The sequence below is a fragment of the Bos javanicus genome, chromosome 4 (genome assembly GCF_032452875.1).
Source record: "Bos javanicus breed banteng chromosome 4, ARS-OSU_banteng_1.0, whole genome shotgun sequence".
Classification (NCBI taxonomy): domain Eukaryota; kingdom Metazoa; phylum Chordata; class Mammalia; order Artiodactyla; family Bovidae; genus Bos; species Bos javanicus.
The window spans coordinates 119397513-119414040 of record NC_083871.1 but is presented as its reverse complement, the minus strand read 5'-3'; the positions used below and the strand labels follow the sequence as shown (position 1 = coordinate 119414040).

The 16528-nt window shown below is 55.6% G+C and overlaps 1 protein-coding gene across 5 annotated transcripts in view; it reads left to right on the top strand.

Annotated features, from left to right (window-relative positions):
* The window catches only part of PTPRN2 (protein tyrosine phosphatase receptor type N2), a 599207-nt gene that overhangs the window by 543558 nt on the left and 39121 nt on the right, over positions 1 to 16528 (top strand). For all 5 annotated transcript variants that reach the window (XM_061415339.1, XM_061415342.1, XM_061415343.1 and 2 more), the window contains one exon: positions 7867 to 7940. In XM_061415339.1, the coding sequence (XP_061271323.1) occupies positions 7867 to 7940 (74 nt within the window). The remainder of the gene's footprint in view (positions 1 to 7866; positions 7941 to 16528) is intronic.

The window sequence follows — 16528 nt, the reverse complement described above, 5'->3', positions numbered from 1 at the left end:
TCGTTATAGCTGACAACAGTGGTTACCTGCAGATGGTGACTGCAGCCACGAAATAAAAAGATGCTTGCTCCTTGAAAGAAGAGTTATGCCCAACCTAGACAGCATATTAAAAAGCAGAGACATTACTTTGCCAACAAAGGTCCGTCTAGTCAAAGCTATGGTTTTTCCAGTAATCAGGTATGGATGTGAGAGTTGGACTATAAAGAAAGCTGAGCACCGAAGAATTGATGCTTTTGAACTGTGGTGTTGGAGAAGACACTTGAGAGTCCCTTGGACTGCAAGGAGGTCCAACCAGTCCCTTCTAAAGGAGATCAGTCCTGGGTGTTCATTGGAAGGACTGATGCTAAAGCTGAAACTCCAATACTTTGGCCACCTGATGTAAAGAACTGACTCCTTGGAAAAGACCCTGATGCTGGGAAAGATTGAAGGTAGGAGGAGAAGGGGACAACAGAGGATGAGATGGTTGGATGGCACCACCAATTCAATGGACATGAGTTTGAGTAAACTCCAGGAGTTGGTGATGGACAGGGAAGCCTGGCGTGCTGCAGTCCATGGGGTCGCAAAGAGGCGGCCATGACTGAGCGACTGAACTGAACTGAGTGGTTACCTGCTTAGACTTCCAGGAGGTCAGCACTTAGCAAGAGGGTCAGACTGCCAGCTGTACTCCCGTTTCTGACCCTCCTCCCCTCCCCTCCCCTCCCCTCCCTCCTCCTCCTTCTTGCCCCCTCTTCTCGCTGCTCACTTCAGTTAGAGTTCTTAGCGGACTGAGGCGTCAGGAGCCATCAGGTTGACGGCCGTCTCTGTCAGCCTCGGGCCTGATCTCGGCCCTGGGTGAGGGGCATGCCACCCGCACCGCCCCGGGCCTGTGACAGGCAGCAGACACCCCAGATCGCAGAGTCACTTTGCTCTTGAGAGGGAGCCTGAGTCTGACGGGTCCCGCTCGGTGCCCCTGCCCGTGCGGCAGCAGACCACCAGCCCCAGGACCCACGTCCTGCCCCCGGGGCCCATGCGGGTGCTGCCTTCGCGACAATGTGAAGGGGGAGTTGCAGATGAGCCTGAGGTTTGCTCATCAGCTGACCTTAACTTAGGGAGAGGGGCCTGGGTTTTCCAGACAGGCCCAGGGTCATCACCAGTGTCCTTGGCGTGGAGGAGGGAAGCCAGGCTGGTTGGGGTGATGCGGTGAAGAGGGACGGTCCTGGCCAGGATCCTGGGAGCAGCTGGAGGCTGGAACCCAGAGAACTACCTTGATTCAGACTCATCCCAGGCTTCTGGGCAGAAGGACAAGCATAAACGGGCAGTGTTGAAGCGCTAGGTCTGTGGACACGGGTTCTGCTGGTCCTGCCCCCTCGCTTAGCTGGGCTCTGCCCCCGACCCCGCCCTCTGCCGCAGCTCGCCCAGAGCATCGTGAACATGTTTCTGTGCGAAAAGCTACACCGTCGATACAGCCAGCCGCCTTTCTGGTGGAAATGAAGACGCGGAGAAAAGCCACACCGTTGATACAGCCAGCCGCCTTTCCGGAGGAGATGAAGACGCGGAGAAGCACAGTCGCCTCCTCACTGCTCAGGCCCGTGTTGGTGGGCCTCCTGGCCTAAAAGAACAAGTAACCGGACTATTTGTTTAGGCTTCAGCATCTGCTGGGATCGGGGAGATCCCCTGAGAAGGAAATGCAACCCACTCCAGTGTTCTTGCCTGGAGAATCCCATGGACGGAGGAACCTGGAGGCCTACAGTCCACGGGGTCGCAAAAAGTCGGACACGACTGAGTGACTTGCACATCAGGAGGACCGATTATCTGCTGCAGCTGCATCAAGCACCGGGGGCCTCGGGGGCTTCTGGGCCATGTCCCCTCATGCCCGATCTCCTTCAGGTCTCAACCTAAACTGCAGCCCCGTGCTCCCCCAGCTCAGCTGCGCTGAGCACCCCTCCCAAGGGCTCTCCTTTCCTGGAGGATCCACCCTCCCATGCTGCACACAGAGGCCCAGGACCCTGAGGCGGGCTTCCGTGCGGGGCGGGGGTGCGGGCGGCCGCCCCCTGCGGGGTCACAGGTGCAGCGGAGCCAGACACGCTGCTCCACCTCGTGTCCCGGTGACTCCGTCCCCAGACCCCCGCGTGTCTCCCCGCCCCGGCCCCCTTCCGCCACGTCAGCCTCGGTTGGAGTGTCCTCTGGGCCCCTCTCCCACCTGCCGTCACAGGTGCGTCTCTGTTAAGGCGACTCAGTTCCTGCCAGACTTGCTCCCCTTCCTTCCCCAGGCGTCCTCATTGGCAGGGCCTGGGAGCAGGGGGTTTCATCTTGTTCTCAGACCCCGTCCCAAAGGCTCAGGTCGCACATCCGCCCTGGTCCCTGTAGATGCTGAGACTGTCAGCTGGAGGTGACGCGGGTGTCACCCTCCATTGACCCTCAGCCCAGAGGAGGCCGCTGGTTCCCGCTGACAGCCCTGTGCTCAGCAGACCAGGGCCCTCAGTCAGCCCAGAGGAGGCCGCTGGTTCCCACTGACAGCCCTGTGCTCAGCAGACCAGGGCCCTCAGTCAGCCCAGAGGAGGCCGCTGGTTCCTGCTGACAGCCCTGTGCTCAGCAGACCAGGCTTGCCCCATTTCGTGTAAGCATGGCTGAGCTGCCCCCTACCCGGGCCCTCGGAGGCCGCGCCCCTCGCTGTCTGTCCGCAGCCCTCCGCTCAGCCCGGGGCAGGTGCCTCGCTCGGAGAAGCGGGTGGCTGGGGTGCGCCGGCTGACGGTCTCTGGGTGGGACGGTGCGACGGCGTGGTTTCGCTTGGTCGGTGTCTGAGCTCTTGTTTCTGCAGAGTCGTTCTTGCGTGTGCCACACGACCACTGTGGCAAACACGGGCACACCGCGCTCCCCGCCACCCTGCGGTGCCCTGGTGTCTGCACTGCACCCACCGAGGGCCAGCCTGGAGCCTCCCGCAGACCCAGTGCCTCTGGGGCCTCTGAGCAGAGCTCCCGCCCCTTCCTCCAGGCTCGTGAGGGCCTACCTCGCGCCTGTTCCCTGCTTTCCTCATAGAAAACTCACTTTTTTAGGCTGGTAGGAAAGTCCTGCTCTCGGTCATTGAAGGTGTGGGACTTGGAAGAGCTGAGATGCAGGAGCAGGGCACACAGGTCGGTGCGTCCTAAGGGAGCCAGGCCCAGACACAGGCCAGCCCTGGGGGCAGGTGCGCCCGGGCCACAGAGCTGTGTCCTCACGGGCTGGAGGCCGGGCCCAGGACGAGGCTGGCCCGCCGGGGCTCTGAGGGGTGTCCGTCCCAGGCCGTCTCCTCGGCCTTCACGTCTGCATGCTCCCTTCTGTCTGCCTGGGTCTGAGTCCAAACCTCCCCACTTCTCTCCAGGCCCCAGACACGTGGGGTGAGGCCCACCCGTGCCTGTGAGCTTGCTGTGCCCATCCCCTCTGCACAGACCCAGCTCCGCGTCAAGGCCACAGCCCGAGGTCCTGGGGGGCACAGTTCAACCTTTGACCCCAGGAGCCCCAGGACAGCCTGGGCCATGACCTGAAGCCTGTGGGGTCCTTTCCTGCCCGGCACACAGGCCGAGCCCCGAGAGGCCTTCCCCTTGTAGACGCTGAGTGCGAGGTCTGTGCATAGTTAGAACAGGGGGTCCCACTGAGCTCCAGCCCCTGTGACCCACCTTCAGGGCCACTCACGTGCCGAGCTGGGCGGCCGCCCTGCAGGAAGCCCCCATGATGCTCGCGCTTTGCTCACCCATCGGGAGACCCACAAAATTCAGGAAGGAGCTGGTGACCACTGGGTCATTCCCGAGCGCAGCCTGACGTGGGGTCTCTGTGGAGGACTCGCAGCCCTCTGGACAGTGCTGGCCCATCTCAGACGCCCCTGGCACGCCTTCCAAGTGGAGAAACTGCTGTCAGCCAGCAAGCGTGATGGTCCCATCTCAGTCATAACAGCAAATTGAGAAGCTCAAGGGCCCTGAGGCAACACTGGCAGACCATCCGGAGGCAGAAGCTCCCTCGGCTGGAGCTGCTTGCTGTCAACCAGCGGGTTCTACAGACTCCCGGCTTGCGTTGCCGTCAGCAGCATCGATGAGTCACGTCCTCGAGGGAGGTGAAGTCTGTTGACTCGCCCACGGATCGGCACACTCGGCAGGGTGAGTGATGCGACCGGGGAGCCCAGGAAAGCCCCATCCTGAGGGGCCCGTGTGGGAGATCACAGTGGAGGCGGCCTCCGCACTGTCCGGAGCTGGGTTCCGGCAGTGCGGGGAGGGTCCACACCATGGCCCAGGCTGGAAGGAAGCCTGGGTGGTGACGCTCAGTCACCTCCAGAGTCTGCCGCTTCAAGGCTCCTCTGCCCTCGTCATAGCCAAGCAGTTCTAAAACCTGTTCCTCACTGGCATTTGTGAAAACCATCCTGAGGTTGCTGACGACTCGTCACAGCCATGCAGCGAGCTTCGCCAGCCCAGCAGACCCTTCATCAGTCAGGTGTGCGTCTGTCTGTAGTCTCGACCTTGCTTCTAAGTCCCTTCCGTCTGCCAGGCCTCACGTGGCACCTGACGGGAGCCGTTCACACAACGGCCCTGTGAGTCGGACTGCAGCGTCCTAGGCTCCGCGTGATGAATCTGACGCTTTAAGATACTGAGCCGTTTACTCAGCTATCACGTGGCTAGCAGGAGGCAGGGCTGGCTGAGCCCTCAGTGCTGTGGCCTCTGCCAGGCCAGTTGGTCTTTTGGAGCCTTAGTTTCTTCAGCCTAAAATGGGAAAATGGCCCCTGCTCTGTCTGGCACAGTGTTCTAGGAAGAAGGAGGTGATGAGTTTGAAACACCAGGACAGGTACTGGATAGACCATGAGAGGAATTCAAGACATCGTTTTTAAACGTGGGAATAACACCAGTAATTCTATAGGGGTTCAGAAAGGTTACTCACAGAGGGCTGGTTCATCAAGCTTCTTCTTGAGAGGAGTTCTTCTCCTTCCCTTCTTGGCTGAAGTTACCACTGAGGATCTCGTGAGAGGAGAATGGCCCAGTGATGGAGCCAGGTGCAGCGGGGAGACGCGACCTGAATTTCCTCGTGTCCTGGCTTCCAAGGCCGTCTCAGACGAAGACCTTGAGGACACACCCGCCTCTTCGTTCAGACACCAGCGCTGCGGGTGTGAAATATCTTGCTCTGTGGCTGGAGTCATCATGTTGAGTTTGATCCCCAAAAAGATGTGTGTGTTTGTCCGAGGAAGACGAAGGAATCATTCGGGGGAGGGGCGGGGACTTGCTCACCCCGGCCCTGGCGTCAGCTCCACTGCACCTGCTGACCGGGAGCGAATCGGTGATCCTGCCAGGCACTCTCTGTGCCTTTCACATCATGAGGAAAACTTGCAGCCACCCTCAAAACAGGAACTGCGAGCCACAAAATATAAGACATGCCCAGCCGAGTGACGTGCCCACTGGAGCATCCCTGCTACACGCAACCGCCCTTCACTGGACCCTGGCCCTTCCAGGGTGGCGCTCAGTGTCTCCGAGGGAGGTAAAGACAGTGCCACGCTAAAAAAATCAACTTCACTGTCAATTCTAATATGAGGATGTTGCCACCAAGTCAGATATGTGATGGGAAGGAAGCGGAACTCTGAGCTTTGGAAGCCTTTGCCCCAGACTCAGGGGCGTCTCAGAAAGGGTGACTTGCAGGGACGAAGGTGGCTGGGCCGGCGCCCGCGGGGTGCAGGAGGCTGCGTGCTGTCCTCACAGGCATGCTTACGCTCCAGCCCTGCTCATTCTGTCCCGTCAGCGATCAGAGAGCCGAGCTCACCGGGACGTCCGAACTTAGGACCCGCTTTCTCGATTCTCCTGCTAGAAAACCCAGCTGGTCCTTGGTTTGCTGGGCCTGGCTGCTCGTGGGGCTCTGTGGAGATGCGGGGACCCGACAGCCCCCAAGGCTGTGTCAGTTCAGTGCTACTCGGGGGCCATCCTGCCCGGGTGGGCGGGGCCCTCTGAAGCTCCGAGCCCCACCCTTGCGATCACCAGCAGCCCTGCCCTGGGACCTGGGTTCTCAGACCCTGGGAGCAGCTGACTGCTGCTGTCAGCAGAGCCCACAGCGGGCTCATGGAAGGAGTGTGCAGTGAGGCCCTCAGGAACCCTCTGGAAGCCCTGCCCTGTGCATCCAGACCCCTGCGTGGCTGCAGCAAGCGCAGCCTCCATTCAGAGAGAGGCCCGGCTTCTGAGCGGCTCACCCCCCTCCCCCAACACACCGAGAAACTGGGCCCTTAAAGTGCGTTTAAGGGTTAGTGTTGTAGCACGTTGGAATGCCAGAGTTGACAGACTTCTCTTGTAAATTCTTTGTAACTTCCTGCTGCAGCCATTTCTCAGCCTCTCAAGAACATAAATCTGTGCAGGACCCAAAGTCATTGGGTCCAGGGGACTTTGGATCGGTGGCATCTTAGCAGGAGGCTTGGCAGCTGCCATCGTAAACACCTTCAGAACATTCCACAGGGTGCGTTCCATGTCACCTCTGCTCAGGTAAACGTGCCAAGTGTGAACTCCTTCCTGATATCTAGATGGTTCTTACCTGTCTTATCTCTGCTTGGAAACGGCCAATGTTAATACCTTAATAAGACGCACAGGAGGGTAGACGGTAACTTCCGGGTTCAGTCAGCTATAGGCCTTGCCAAGTTTCCTGACTCCCAGAACTGTCTAAAACAAAAAATAAGTGAATAAAGTCTCCCAGAGAAATGAAAGAAGCCACCAGAGCAAAGCCCCCGAGCTCTCCTGCCCCCACTCCCCGACCTGCTCCCAGGGGCGGGGGCAGGAAGTGGGGAGACCCGGCTGAAGGGCCAGGAATCCAGACTTGGACTTGGGGTGACATGCTCACCGCCGCAGAAACGCAGGCCTCTGGGGCTGCAGCAGGGCTCTATCTTCTCGGCAGAAGCAGGTGGGGTGGGGTCCTCAGGCCCCGCTGTAGCACGGGCTGACAGCAGAGCTCAGCACTTCCCATTTTCAAGGTCTCACCTTGCTGAGGGAGAGGAGGAAAGCAGGAGACTCGGGACCCCTCGGGGTGCCCTGCTCACTGCAAAGTCCCTGCAAATAGGCAGAGAGAGTTATCACTGAAGGCAGGGGAGTGCTTGTTCCAGAACCAAAATTAGGGATGATTCACAGATCAGACACATCAAGCTATGATGGAGCATGCCCTTACTCCCCACCAAAGTGTCTGATTTCAGCATCGGTCAAGTTATTGTGCCCACTGAAAGCACATTTTCATGTCGATGAGTCCCCATGTGGCTCCTGGCTCCCTCTTCAACCTCATTTTCTTTTGCCCTTATTCCCCTTTTAAATCTACATTCTTCTAAACACGAGTATCTTGTCATTTCTAGACCACAAAACTGGGTGTATTGAATGGTGGGCTAATAGCTTAATATCTATGTTGGTGTTTATTTTCTCTATGTTACTGAATATGTGTCATTTAAAAGCAAACATTGCATGAGCTATTGCCATGGAGTTGATTATCTTTAGCTCAGAAAGTAAAGAATCTGCCTGCAATGCAGGAGACCTAGGTTCAATCCCTGGGCCAGGAAGATTCCGTAGAGAAGGAAATGGCAACCCATTCCTGTATTCTTGCCTGGAAGATTCCATGAATAGAGGATCCTGGTGGGCTACAACCCACGGGGTCGCAAAGAGTCAGACACAACTGAGTGATAGCCAGCTTTGGCATTGAACTTGACGCAAGAGCAACACTGGGTGCCCACACACCTGACACTCTGCTGGGAGACCGAAGGACCCCAGTGGGGATGATGGGAGGAGGCACGGGCTGGGAGACCGAAGGACCCCAGTGGGGGTGACGGGAGGAGGCACGGACTGGGAGCAGTTCGGGGGGGCGAGCGGTGGCCCTTGAAGACACACCACATGGGTTAACGCTTTGCCCTTGGGCTTGCAGATGACCACTCCCGGATCCGGCTGAAATCGGAAAACAGCCACAGCAGCTCCGACTACATCAACGCCAGCCCCATCGTGAGTACCAACCCTGCCACCCACCAAGCCTGGGGGAAGGAGTAGGCCAGCCCTGCCCTGGGTCAAGAGCTGAGCCAATCTCCACCTGGTAACTAGTCTCCACCAGGTAACTACTTTCATCTGGTAATCAGTCTCCACCAGGTAACTCTCCACCCAGTAACTAGCCTCCACCCAGGAACTAGTCTCCCCCCGGGGTAAATAGCCTCCAGTCTGTAATTAGGTTCCATCTGGTAACTAGCCTCCTCCAGGTTACTAGCCTCCACAATAAAACTAGCCTCCACCTGGTAACTAACATCCACTCTGTAACTAGTCTCCATCCACCTTATAACTAGCCTCCTCCAGGTTACCAGCCCCCACACTGTAACTAGTCTCCACCTGATAAATAACATCCACCCTGTAACTAGTCTCCACCAGGTAACTAGCCCCCACCCCGTAACTAGCCTCCACCAGGTAACTAGTCTCCACACTGTAACTAGCCTCCACCCAGAAACTAGCCTCCACCCAGAAACTAGCATCCACCCTGTAACTAGTCTCTACTTGGCAACTAACATCCACCCTGAAACTAGCCTCCACCTGGTAACTAGTCTCCACCTGGTAACTAGCCTCCACCAGGTAACTAGCCCCCACCAGGTAACTAACCTCCACCTGGTAACTAACATTCACCTTGTAACTAGCCTTCACCCTGCAACTAGCCTCCACCATGTTACTAGCCTCCACACTGTAACTAGTCTCCATCTGGTAACTAGCATCCACCCTGTAACTAGTCTCTACCTGGTAACTAGCCTCTATTAGGTAACTAGTCTCCCTCTGGTAACTAGCCTCGACCAAGTTACCAGACTCCACACTATAACTAGCCTCCACCTGGTAACTAGCACCCACCCTGTAACTAGTCTTTACCTGGTATCTAGCCTCTACTAGGTAACTAGCCTCCACCCTGAAACTAACCTCTACCTGATAACTAGCCTCCACATGGTAACTAGCATCCACCTTGAAACTAGTCTCTACCTGATAACTAGCCTCTGCTGGTAACTAGTCTCCACCTGGTAACTAGCCTCCACCCTGTAACTCGCCTCCTCCAGGTTACTAGCCCCTGTCAGGTGCCAGGGCTGGTGCACCACCCCGGCCTGCTCTCGACGGCCCTTGTCCCCAGAATCCGGGGCAGAGGGGACACGGTGCAGGGCACAGGGCCTGGTCAGCCTGTAGCAACAGCGTCCTGCGAAGTTGCTGCTGGAACCCACGACTTTGGGGAAATCCTTATTCCCTACTTGGGGGAAACAGAAAAAAAACAGACCCAAACCTGGTGCATGTTGAATGAGGGAGGGCCTGGCGGTGGTGGAAACTAGGTTGGTTTCCTCTGGTTTTCCCAGCGGCAGGGTCTTCACTTCCTGGGGTGGGCGGGCCGCAGCCACGCCTCCCTGGGCAGCTGGTATCAGATGGGGGCTTGGGGAGGTCTCTGTCCTGGACATTCCTGGCTTCTGGAGAGTCCCCCCACCCCTAGCCTCAGCCGCTATTCCCCCTGCTTCCTGCCCTGCACCCAGCGGTGGGTGGGGCGGGGGGGGCACTTAGGAGGAAACTCTGGAGCGCCCCCCAACACAGGAGGAAGAGGGGCTGGAAGGTGGGCCTGAGGGCTGGAGTGAGAGTAGGTGGCAGGTGGTGAGCTGAGCCTGCTGTCTCCACTCAGAGTGCCGCGTTGGCACCACCTGGACCTGCAGCAGAGTGTGAGGAGTGGGTGTGGGTGTGGGCTGTGTCCCTTGGTCCCCTTGGTCTCGGCGCTGGTCTTCAGGGAGGGCCAGGCCACCTCACTAAGTTCTCAAGTTGGCTTCACAGACAGGCGTGCCGGATGCAGCACGTCCTGGGGCTCTGACGACTGAGGCTCTGGGAGTGTCGGTGGCCGAGCGGGCGGGGCTGTCTCTGATTCCTGAGAGAGCCTTGTGCGAGCCACCAGCCACAGTCCCTGCTGTCCTCGGGGGTGACCCTGCTGAGACAGCTCCCTGTCTGCCACGCGCAGGACCGCCGAGCGCAGACCGCTGTCATCGTGGTGGCTTATTTCAGCGCTTCTGTCGCATGAACCCTATTATCGTGATGCCGGTGCACCGTGGGTCAGTCCCACTTCCTGACACTTCACAACCACACGGTGGGAGCTCCATGTAACACACGCGATGTGAGAAGGGGATTCACAGTGAGCACCCCGTCTACACCCGCCCAAGCCCCAGCCAGTGTTTCTGGGACAGTTTTAAGGAGTCACGCCTTCCTTTCTGGCAGCATAGACATCAAATGTTGGCTCCATGTGTGCAGAGGCCTCACTGGAGCCCTTCAGTCTTCTCAGTAAACACTCTTGGTGAGTTTGGTATTTTTCCATCAATTCTAATTCAAAAAGCCAAGTGAAAGCCCCCTTGATTTCCCCATGTTTCCTCCGATGAGGCTGGGGTTTGTGGCTGCAGAAGGGGGAGCAGCCTTTGTCCTGTTGGGCTCCTTCCCTGGAACGAACATGTGACAGGCCAGAGAAATTCCTTCAAGTCTGAGAGACGGGAGTTCAGTGTGGGGGTGCCCGCCTCTCCCCCTTGAATGGCTTCCGGCTTTCAGACGTCTGGGCCACTTCAGGCTAGTTAGGACCAGCAGAGGATAAGGGGCTGAAGGCCACATCACCGCCCCCTCCTCTCCAAGCTGCCAAGCCCCCCACTCCTACACCTTCCCCCTCTCTCTCCTGTTGGCGGAGATTTAGAACAGCCTCCCAGGCCCAACGACGGGGCAGGGGCATGGGTCAGAAGGTGAGGCCAGGAGAGAGACATGACCTTTCAGTGTCTTTTTATGTTTTCCTTTTATTTTGCCCCACAATTCTTTCTGTTCAAATTTGGTTGGAGTCTAAGTATGAATTAGAAGAACTCCTCGACTCCTCTTCTCCCTGAAATGACTGATGGTCCCGTGACAACAAGCTTCCTGGCAGAGCTGAATGAGAAGCTTACGATTAGAGCCCAAGAAGCCCCAGCTGCGCAGAACAATACTACAGTAATTACACCCGTCATATTCGTACTTGGTCCTCATTAAAGTTCAGGGAAGCCATGAGTGCTAAATAATGTGCCATCTCTGCTTTGAAATCAGAGGTCACCAGAGTCTGTGGGAATTCTGTGAGAGAAACCGTCAGCCACGCAGGAGCTTGGTCACCAGAGTCTGTGGGAATTCTGTGAGAGAAACTGTCAGCCACGTGGGAGCTTGGTCACCAGTTTGTAGGAATTCTGTGAGAGAAACTGTCAGCCACGTGGGAGCTTGGTCACCAGAGTCTGTGGGAGTTCTGTGAGAGAAACTGTCAGCCACGCAGGCACTTGGTCACCAGTTTGTAGGAATTCTGTGAGAGAAACCGTCAGCCACGCAGGAGCTTGGTCACCAGAGTCTGTGGGAATTCTGTGAGAGAAACCGTCAGCCACGCAGGAGCTTGGTCACCAGAGTCTGGGAATTCTGTGAGAGAAACCGTCAGCCACGCAGGAGCTTGGTCACCAGAGTCTGTGGGAATTCTGTGAGAGAAACCGTCAGCCACGCAGGAGCTTGGTCACCAGAGTCTGTGGGAATTCTGTGAGAGAAACCGTCAGCCACGCAGGAGCTTGGTCACCAGAGTCTGTGGGAATTCTGTGAGAGAAACCATCAGCCACGCAAGAGCTTGGTCACCAGAGTCTGTGGGAGTTCTGTGAGAGAAACTGTCAGCCACGCGGGCGCTTGGTCACCAGTTTGTAGGAATTCTGTGAAAGAAACTGTCAGCCACGCGGGCGCTTGGTCACCAGAGTCTGTGGGAATTCTGTGAGAGAAACTGTCGGCCACATGGGAGCTTGGTCACCAGGGTCTGTGGGAATTCTGTGAGAGAAACTGTCAGCCACGTGGGAGCTTGGTCACCAGTTTGTAGGAATTCTGTGAGAGAAACCGTCAGCCACGCGGGCGCTTGGTCACCAGAGTCTGTGGGAATTCTGTGAGAGAAACTGTCAGCCACATGGGAGCTTGGTCACCAGGGTCTGTGGGAATTCTGTGAGAGAAACTGTCAGCCACGTGGGAGCTTGGTCACCAGTTTGTAGGAATTCTGTGAGAGAAACCGTCAGCCACGCGGGCACTTGGTCACCAGGGTCTGTGGGAATTCTGTGAGAGAAACCGTCAGCCACGCGGGAGCTTGGTCACCAGGGTCTGTGGGAATTCTGTGAGAGAAACCGTCAGCCACGTGGGCGCTTGGTCACCAGAGTCTGTGGGAGTTCTGTGAGAGAAACCGTCAGCCACTCGGGAGCTTGGTCACTGTCGGGCGTGGACTAGGGATAGTGTTACCACTAGTGTGACAGCACACACATTCCTCACCAGGGGCAAGTCTGAACACCTCAGTGACACTTGGAATTAAACTTACTCATCACTCCTCTGTTTATTAATAAAGGGGGAGAATTGTTTAATTTTTAAACTCAGTTCATTTAACAAATTTAAGTAGTACAAATTGACTCTTCAGAAAATAACTGCTCAGATGCACTGAACATCACAAGAGATTGTCCAAATGGGGGAACAATTCCTTGGTTTTCAGATTTATAAGCGAACATCCATGTATTTATAATTATAGTTGGCATGCATACATACTAAGTTACTTCAGTCGTGTCTGAGTCTTTGCGGCCCCATGGACTGTAGCCCAGCAGGCTCCTCTGTCCATGGGATTCTCCAGGCAAGAATACTGGAGCGGGTTGCCATGCCCTCCTCCAGGGGCTTCCCAACCCAGGGATCACACCCTCATCTCTTACATCTCCTGCATTGGCAGGTGGGTTCTTTACCACTAGCGCCACTTGGGAAGCCCAATTATAGTTTATATCGATTATTTTTCTTAAATCTCAACTTGTATGAATATGAAAATAATTCAAGTTCATAAGCCACACTCTCTCCCACTGATTTGACTACTGTTTCCCAGCAAACTCTCACCGTAAGACTTGGTATCTGGAAAAGCGGTTTGAAAACTCCGCCTGATAGGGTCTTGTTTTTAGAAACCATGTGTGAAATTTGTTTTGCATATTATGAAAAGCAAGTATAAGTGGTCTGGGGGCAGAACCAACCTTGCCCTCACCTGCACACCAGCCCGCAGCCTCCCCCAAGCCACCCTTCAAGGCTTCAGAACATGGGTGCCCTGGTCTTAACACACTGACGGCTTAACTTTCAAGATGAGTTTTGTTTGGAACATCAGGGAAATATTGGTGCGTTTTCTGATGCAGATTAGAGCTAGTCGCTCTATTATAACTCTCCTTCTACAGATTGAACCAAATCTCTAGGGACACACCTTGCAGGCACCCTGGTTCAGGTTATGTCTTTTTTTCATACTGGTGAATAGTTGATTAATAATGCTGTCTTAGTTTAAGGTGTATGGCAAAGTGATTCAGTTAAGCATATACATGTATCTTAGTTCAGTCGCTCAGTCGTGTCCGACTCTTTGCAACCCCAGAGACTGCAGCATGCCAGGCTTCCTTGTCCATCACCAGCTCCAGGAGCCTACTCAAAGTCATGTCCATCACATTGGTGATGCCATCCAACCATCTCATCCTCTGTTGTCCCCTTCTCCCACCTTCAATCTTTCCCAGCATCAGGCTCTTTTCCAATGAGTCAGCTTTTCGCATCAGGTGGCCAAAGTATTGAAGTTTCAGCTTCAGCATCAGTCCTTCCAATGAATATTCAGGACTGATTTCCCTTAGGATTGACTGGTTGGACCTCCTTGCAGTCCAAGGGACTCTCAAGAGTCTTCTCCACACCACAGGTCAAAAGCATGAATTCTTCGGCGCTCAGCTTTCTTTAGAGTCCAACTCTCTCATCCATACATGACTACTGGAAAAACCACAGCCTTGACTAGACGGACCTTGTTGGTAAAGTAATGTCTCTATCTATTCTTTTTCAAGTTCTTTTCCCATTTAGGTTATTACAGAGTACTGAGCAGAGTTCCTTGTGCTACACAGTAGGTCCTTGTTGGTTATCCAGGTGGCGTCTTCATGAGACTCAACGCAAACTTTGGGGGTCTACTTTTTCTGAAAAAAATCCCAGAATCCCAGAGCTAAAGGACCCTAGAGCCAAGTCGCACTTCTCCAGCCCCTCCCAGCCCAGTTTACAGACACTGAGATGGGAGCCAGAGAGCCTGACCTTGCCCATGGCCCTGGCGCACTGTGTGACCACAGCAACCATACAGAAGGAAGTCGCTACAAAGGAGTGAGGAAGAAGGGGGGCCATCAGCCTTGACCTCAGCGGAAGCCAGCGCTCATCCCCACCAGGAGTGCCAGTGCAGACACCCTCACCCACCCACCGGGGCAGCAGCCAGCGTGCCTGCACGAGGAGTCGTGTTCCCGGAAACTGACAATTCCCTCCAACCACCACACCTATCCAGCCCCGCAAGTCTTAAGTGTGCTGAGACGTCTGCTGTTCAGTTAAATGTTTGCTTTACTTTCGTTCAGTAACAGACGCACAAAACTGGACAGAGGCTGCTGTGTGTGAGCAAGGCCTCCTCTTTGCTACACACAGAGAACGTGCGAGGGATGAGGTGATGATGCTTGTCTTCCGAGCGACTGTTGAGCTGGTGGCACAGGTCGCTGCTCTGTTATCATTTACTGCCGTCCAAGCGGCAGCCACGTGATACAGTCAAGGGGGAGGGGAGTGACATGGGCCATCGCGCACCCTCTGCCCCCAACCCCACGTCCTCCCATCTCCAGCTCGGGTTGATGGCAACGGAGTGACATGGAGACCTCTCCCCACAGGGGGCCTTATTTACCTCCCGAAACCCTGATCCGATTTTTGCTTTCAATCACATATTTTCTCACTGTGAAAGCAGCTAAATGTGCTGGGTTGTACATACGAAGGATTTTAAAATGCGTTGCTCTCTGAATTGCTTTGAGCAAAAAAGCACATTTGAAAAGGAGGTGGGGTTATACTTTTCATGCAGAACTATTTGCAAGGAAGAGACAGGGTCCCTGTAAATAGCTGTCACCCCCAACAAATGCATATTTTAAACATCAAAACTCCTTATTTCTGCCAAGCACGTTCCCACTGAAACATTTTAATTGGGGCTTTCAGCAAGAGTAACGTAATTTTACCTGTATTGTGTGTTGTTGTGAATTTCCAGTTTTAATTACGAATCACTAAATTAGATGCACAGAAAGTGTTTTTTTCCTGCCCCCTCCCTTAGCCAGCGTCACATTGCTGTGCTGATGGAGCGACTTACATCTGTTCTCCTGTGCTCTTTCCCGCTCTCATGGTGCACGTAACTATAAGGTGCACTGGGGGCGTCCTTTCAGACTGACAGCCGTGGGCTCTGAAAGTGCTGACGGGCAGGCTACACCGCACGCATGTTAAAGGGCACACGAGCCCTTCTCAGACCCAGACTCGGAGGGGCTTCCGGTGAGCGGGGCTTCCAGCCGGCATCCCCACGCGTCTCCACTGAATCGCGCCTCCACTGAATCGCGTCTCCACTGAATCGCGCGTGGTTGCACCTTTCTTGTTTTTCGCCATGTTCGGAAATGAGTTCTTAACAAGTACCTTTAAATTCGGAGTGTTTTAAATCTTTCATCAAACCCTGGTGTCAAAAGAGTAGAAACCAGTGCTGGATGGAAAGAATAAAGGAGGCTGTATGTCTGATGAGTGAGTGGTCGCCTGACACCCAGGGGAGACCCGCCTGCTCTCTTCTTGGGGGTGTCTCTGTGGTCCCCAAGGGGGGACAGTGAGGACGTCCTGCTGACACCTTGCCTGGCCCCTCCCTTGTCCTCTTGGGACACCAGCGTGAGAGGGAGAACGCCGTCTGATTTAATCTGATTTGCTGCTCCAGGCTTTGTTCTCATGTTTTTTTCCTGCTTAGTCAGTCTTGGAATTAACTGTTCTAATGAAGGTCTTTTAAGCCAGACTTCCTCTCTCGGAGCCAGCAGGCCGCATTCGGGCGGATCGACAGCCAGGAAGCTCGCCACTCGTTCTCCTTTGCTTGTTTGTTTTTGGTCCTTGTCTGGCAAGGTGGAAAAAGAATATGAAACGAGCTGCTAGAAGCCTGGGCCCGTCCCTGGCCAGCGCCTGCTGGGCTGGCTCTCGGACCCTTTCAGGGTGCAGAGCAGCACAGCAGCACAGGAAGGGGTTTGCCTCACCCTGGGAGGCAGGAAGCGCTGTTGCTGGGCCCCTCCAGGTCTGAGAGATGCCCGCCCTCTGCCCAGCCCAGCGCCCGCAGTGCCAACCTCGGCCACTTTACTTTTGAGCCCTGTGTGTGGCCAGTGGTGGCCATGGAGGCCACCCACACCAGCGGAACACCTCTGCGGTCACAGTCGTCCATGGGCCTGTCACCACGTGGGTGACCCGGGCACCTTCCCTGCCTCCCCACGGCCCCGCTTCACGCGGCCCCTACGTGGCTGATGCTCTGGCATCTGGTCTGTGGTTGACTGGCCTCCATTCTACTGATGCTGCTCAGTTAGTGCCATTTCAGGTGTCAGAAGCACATCCAGCCCCATCGCCAGGCTCCAGGCACAGGGTCCCTAGGCCCCCCTAAAATCCAGGCACAAGGGCCCCCCTAAACTCCAGGCACCAGGTCCCTAGGCCCCCCCTAAACTCCAGGCACCAAGCCTCCCCTAAAC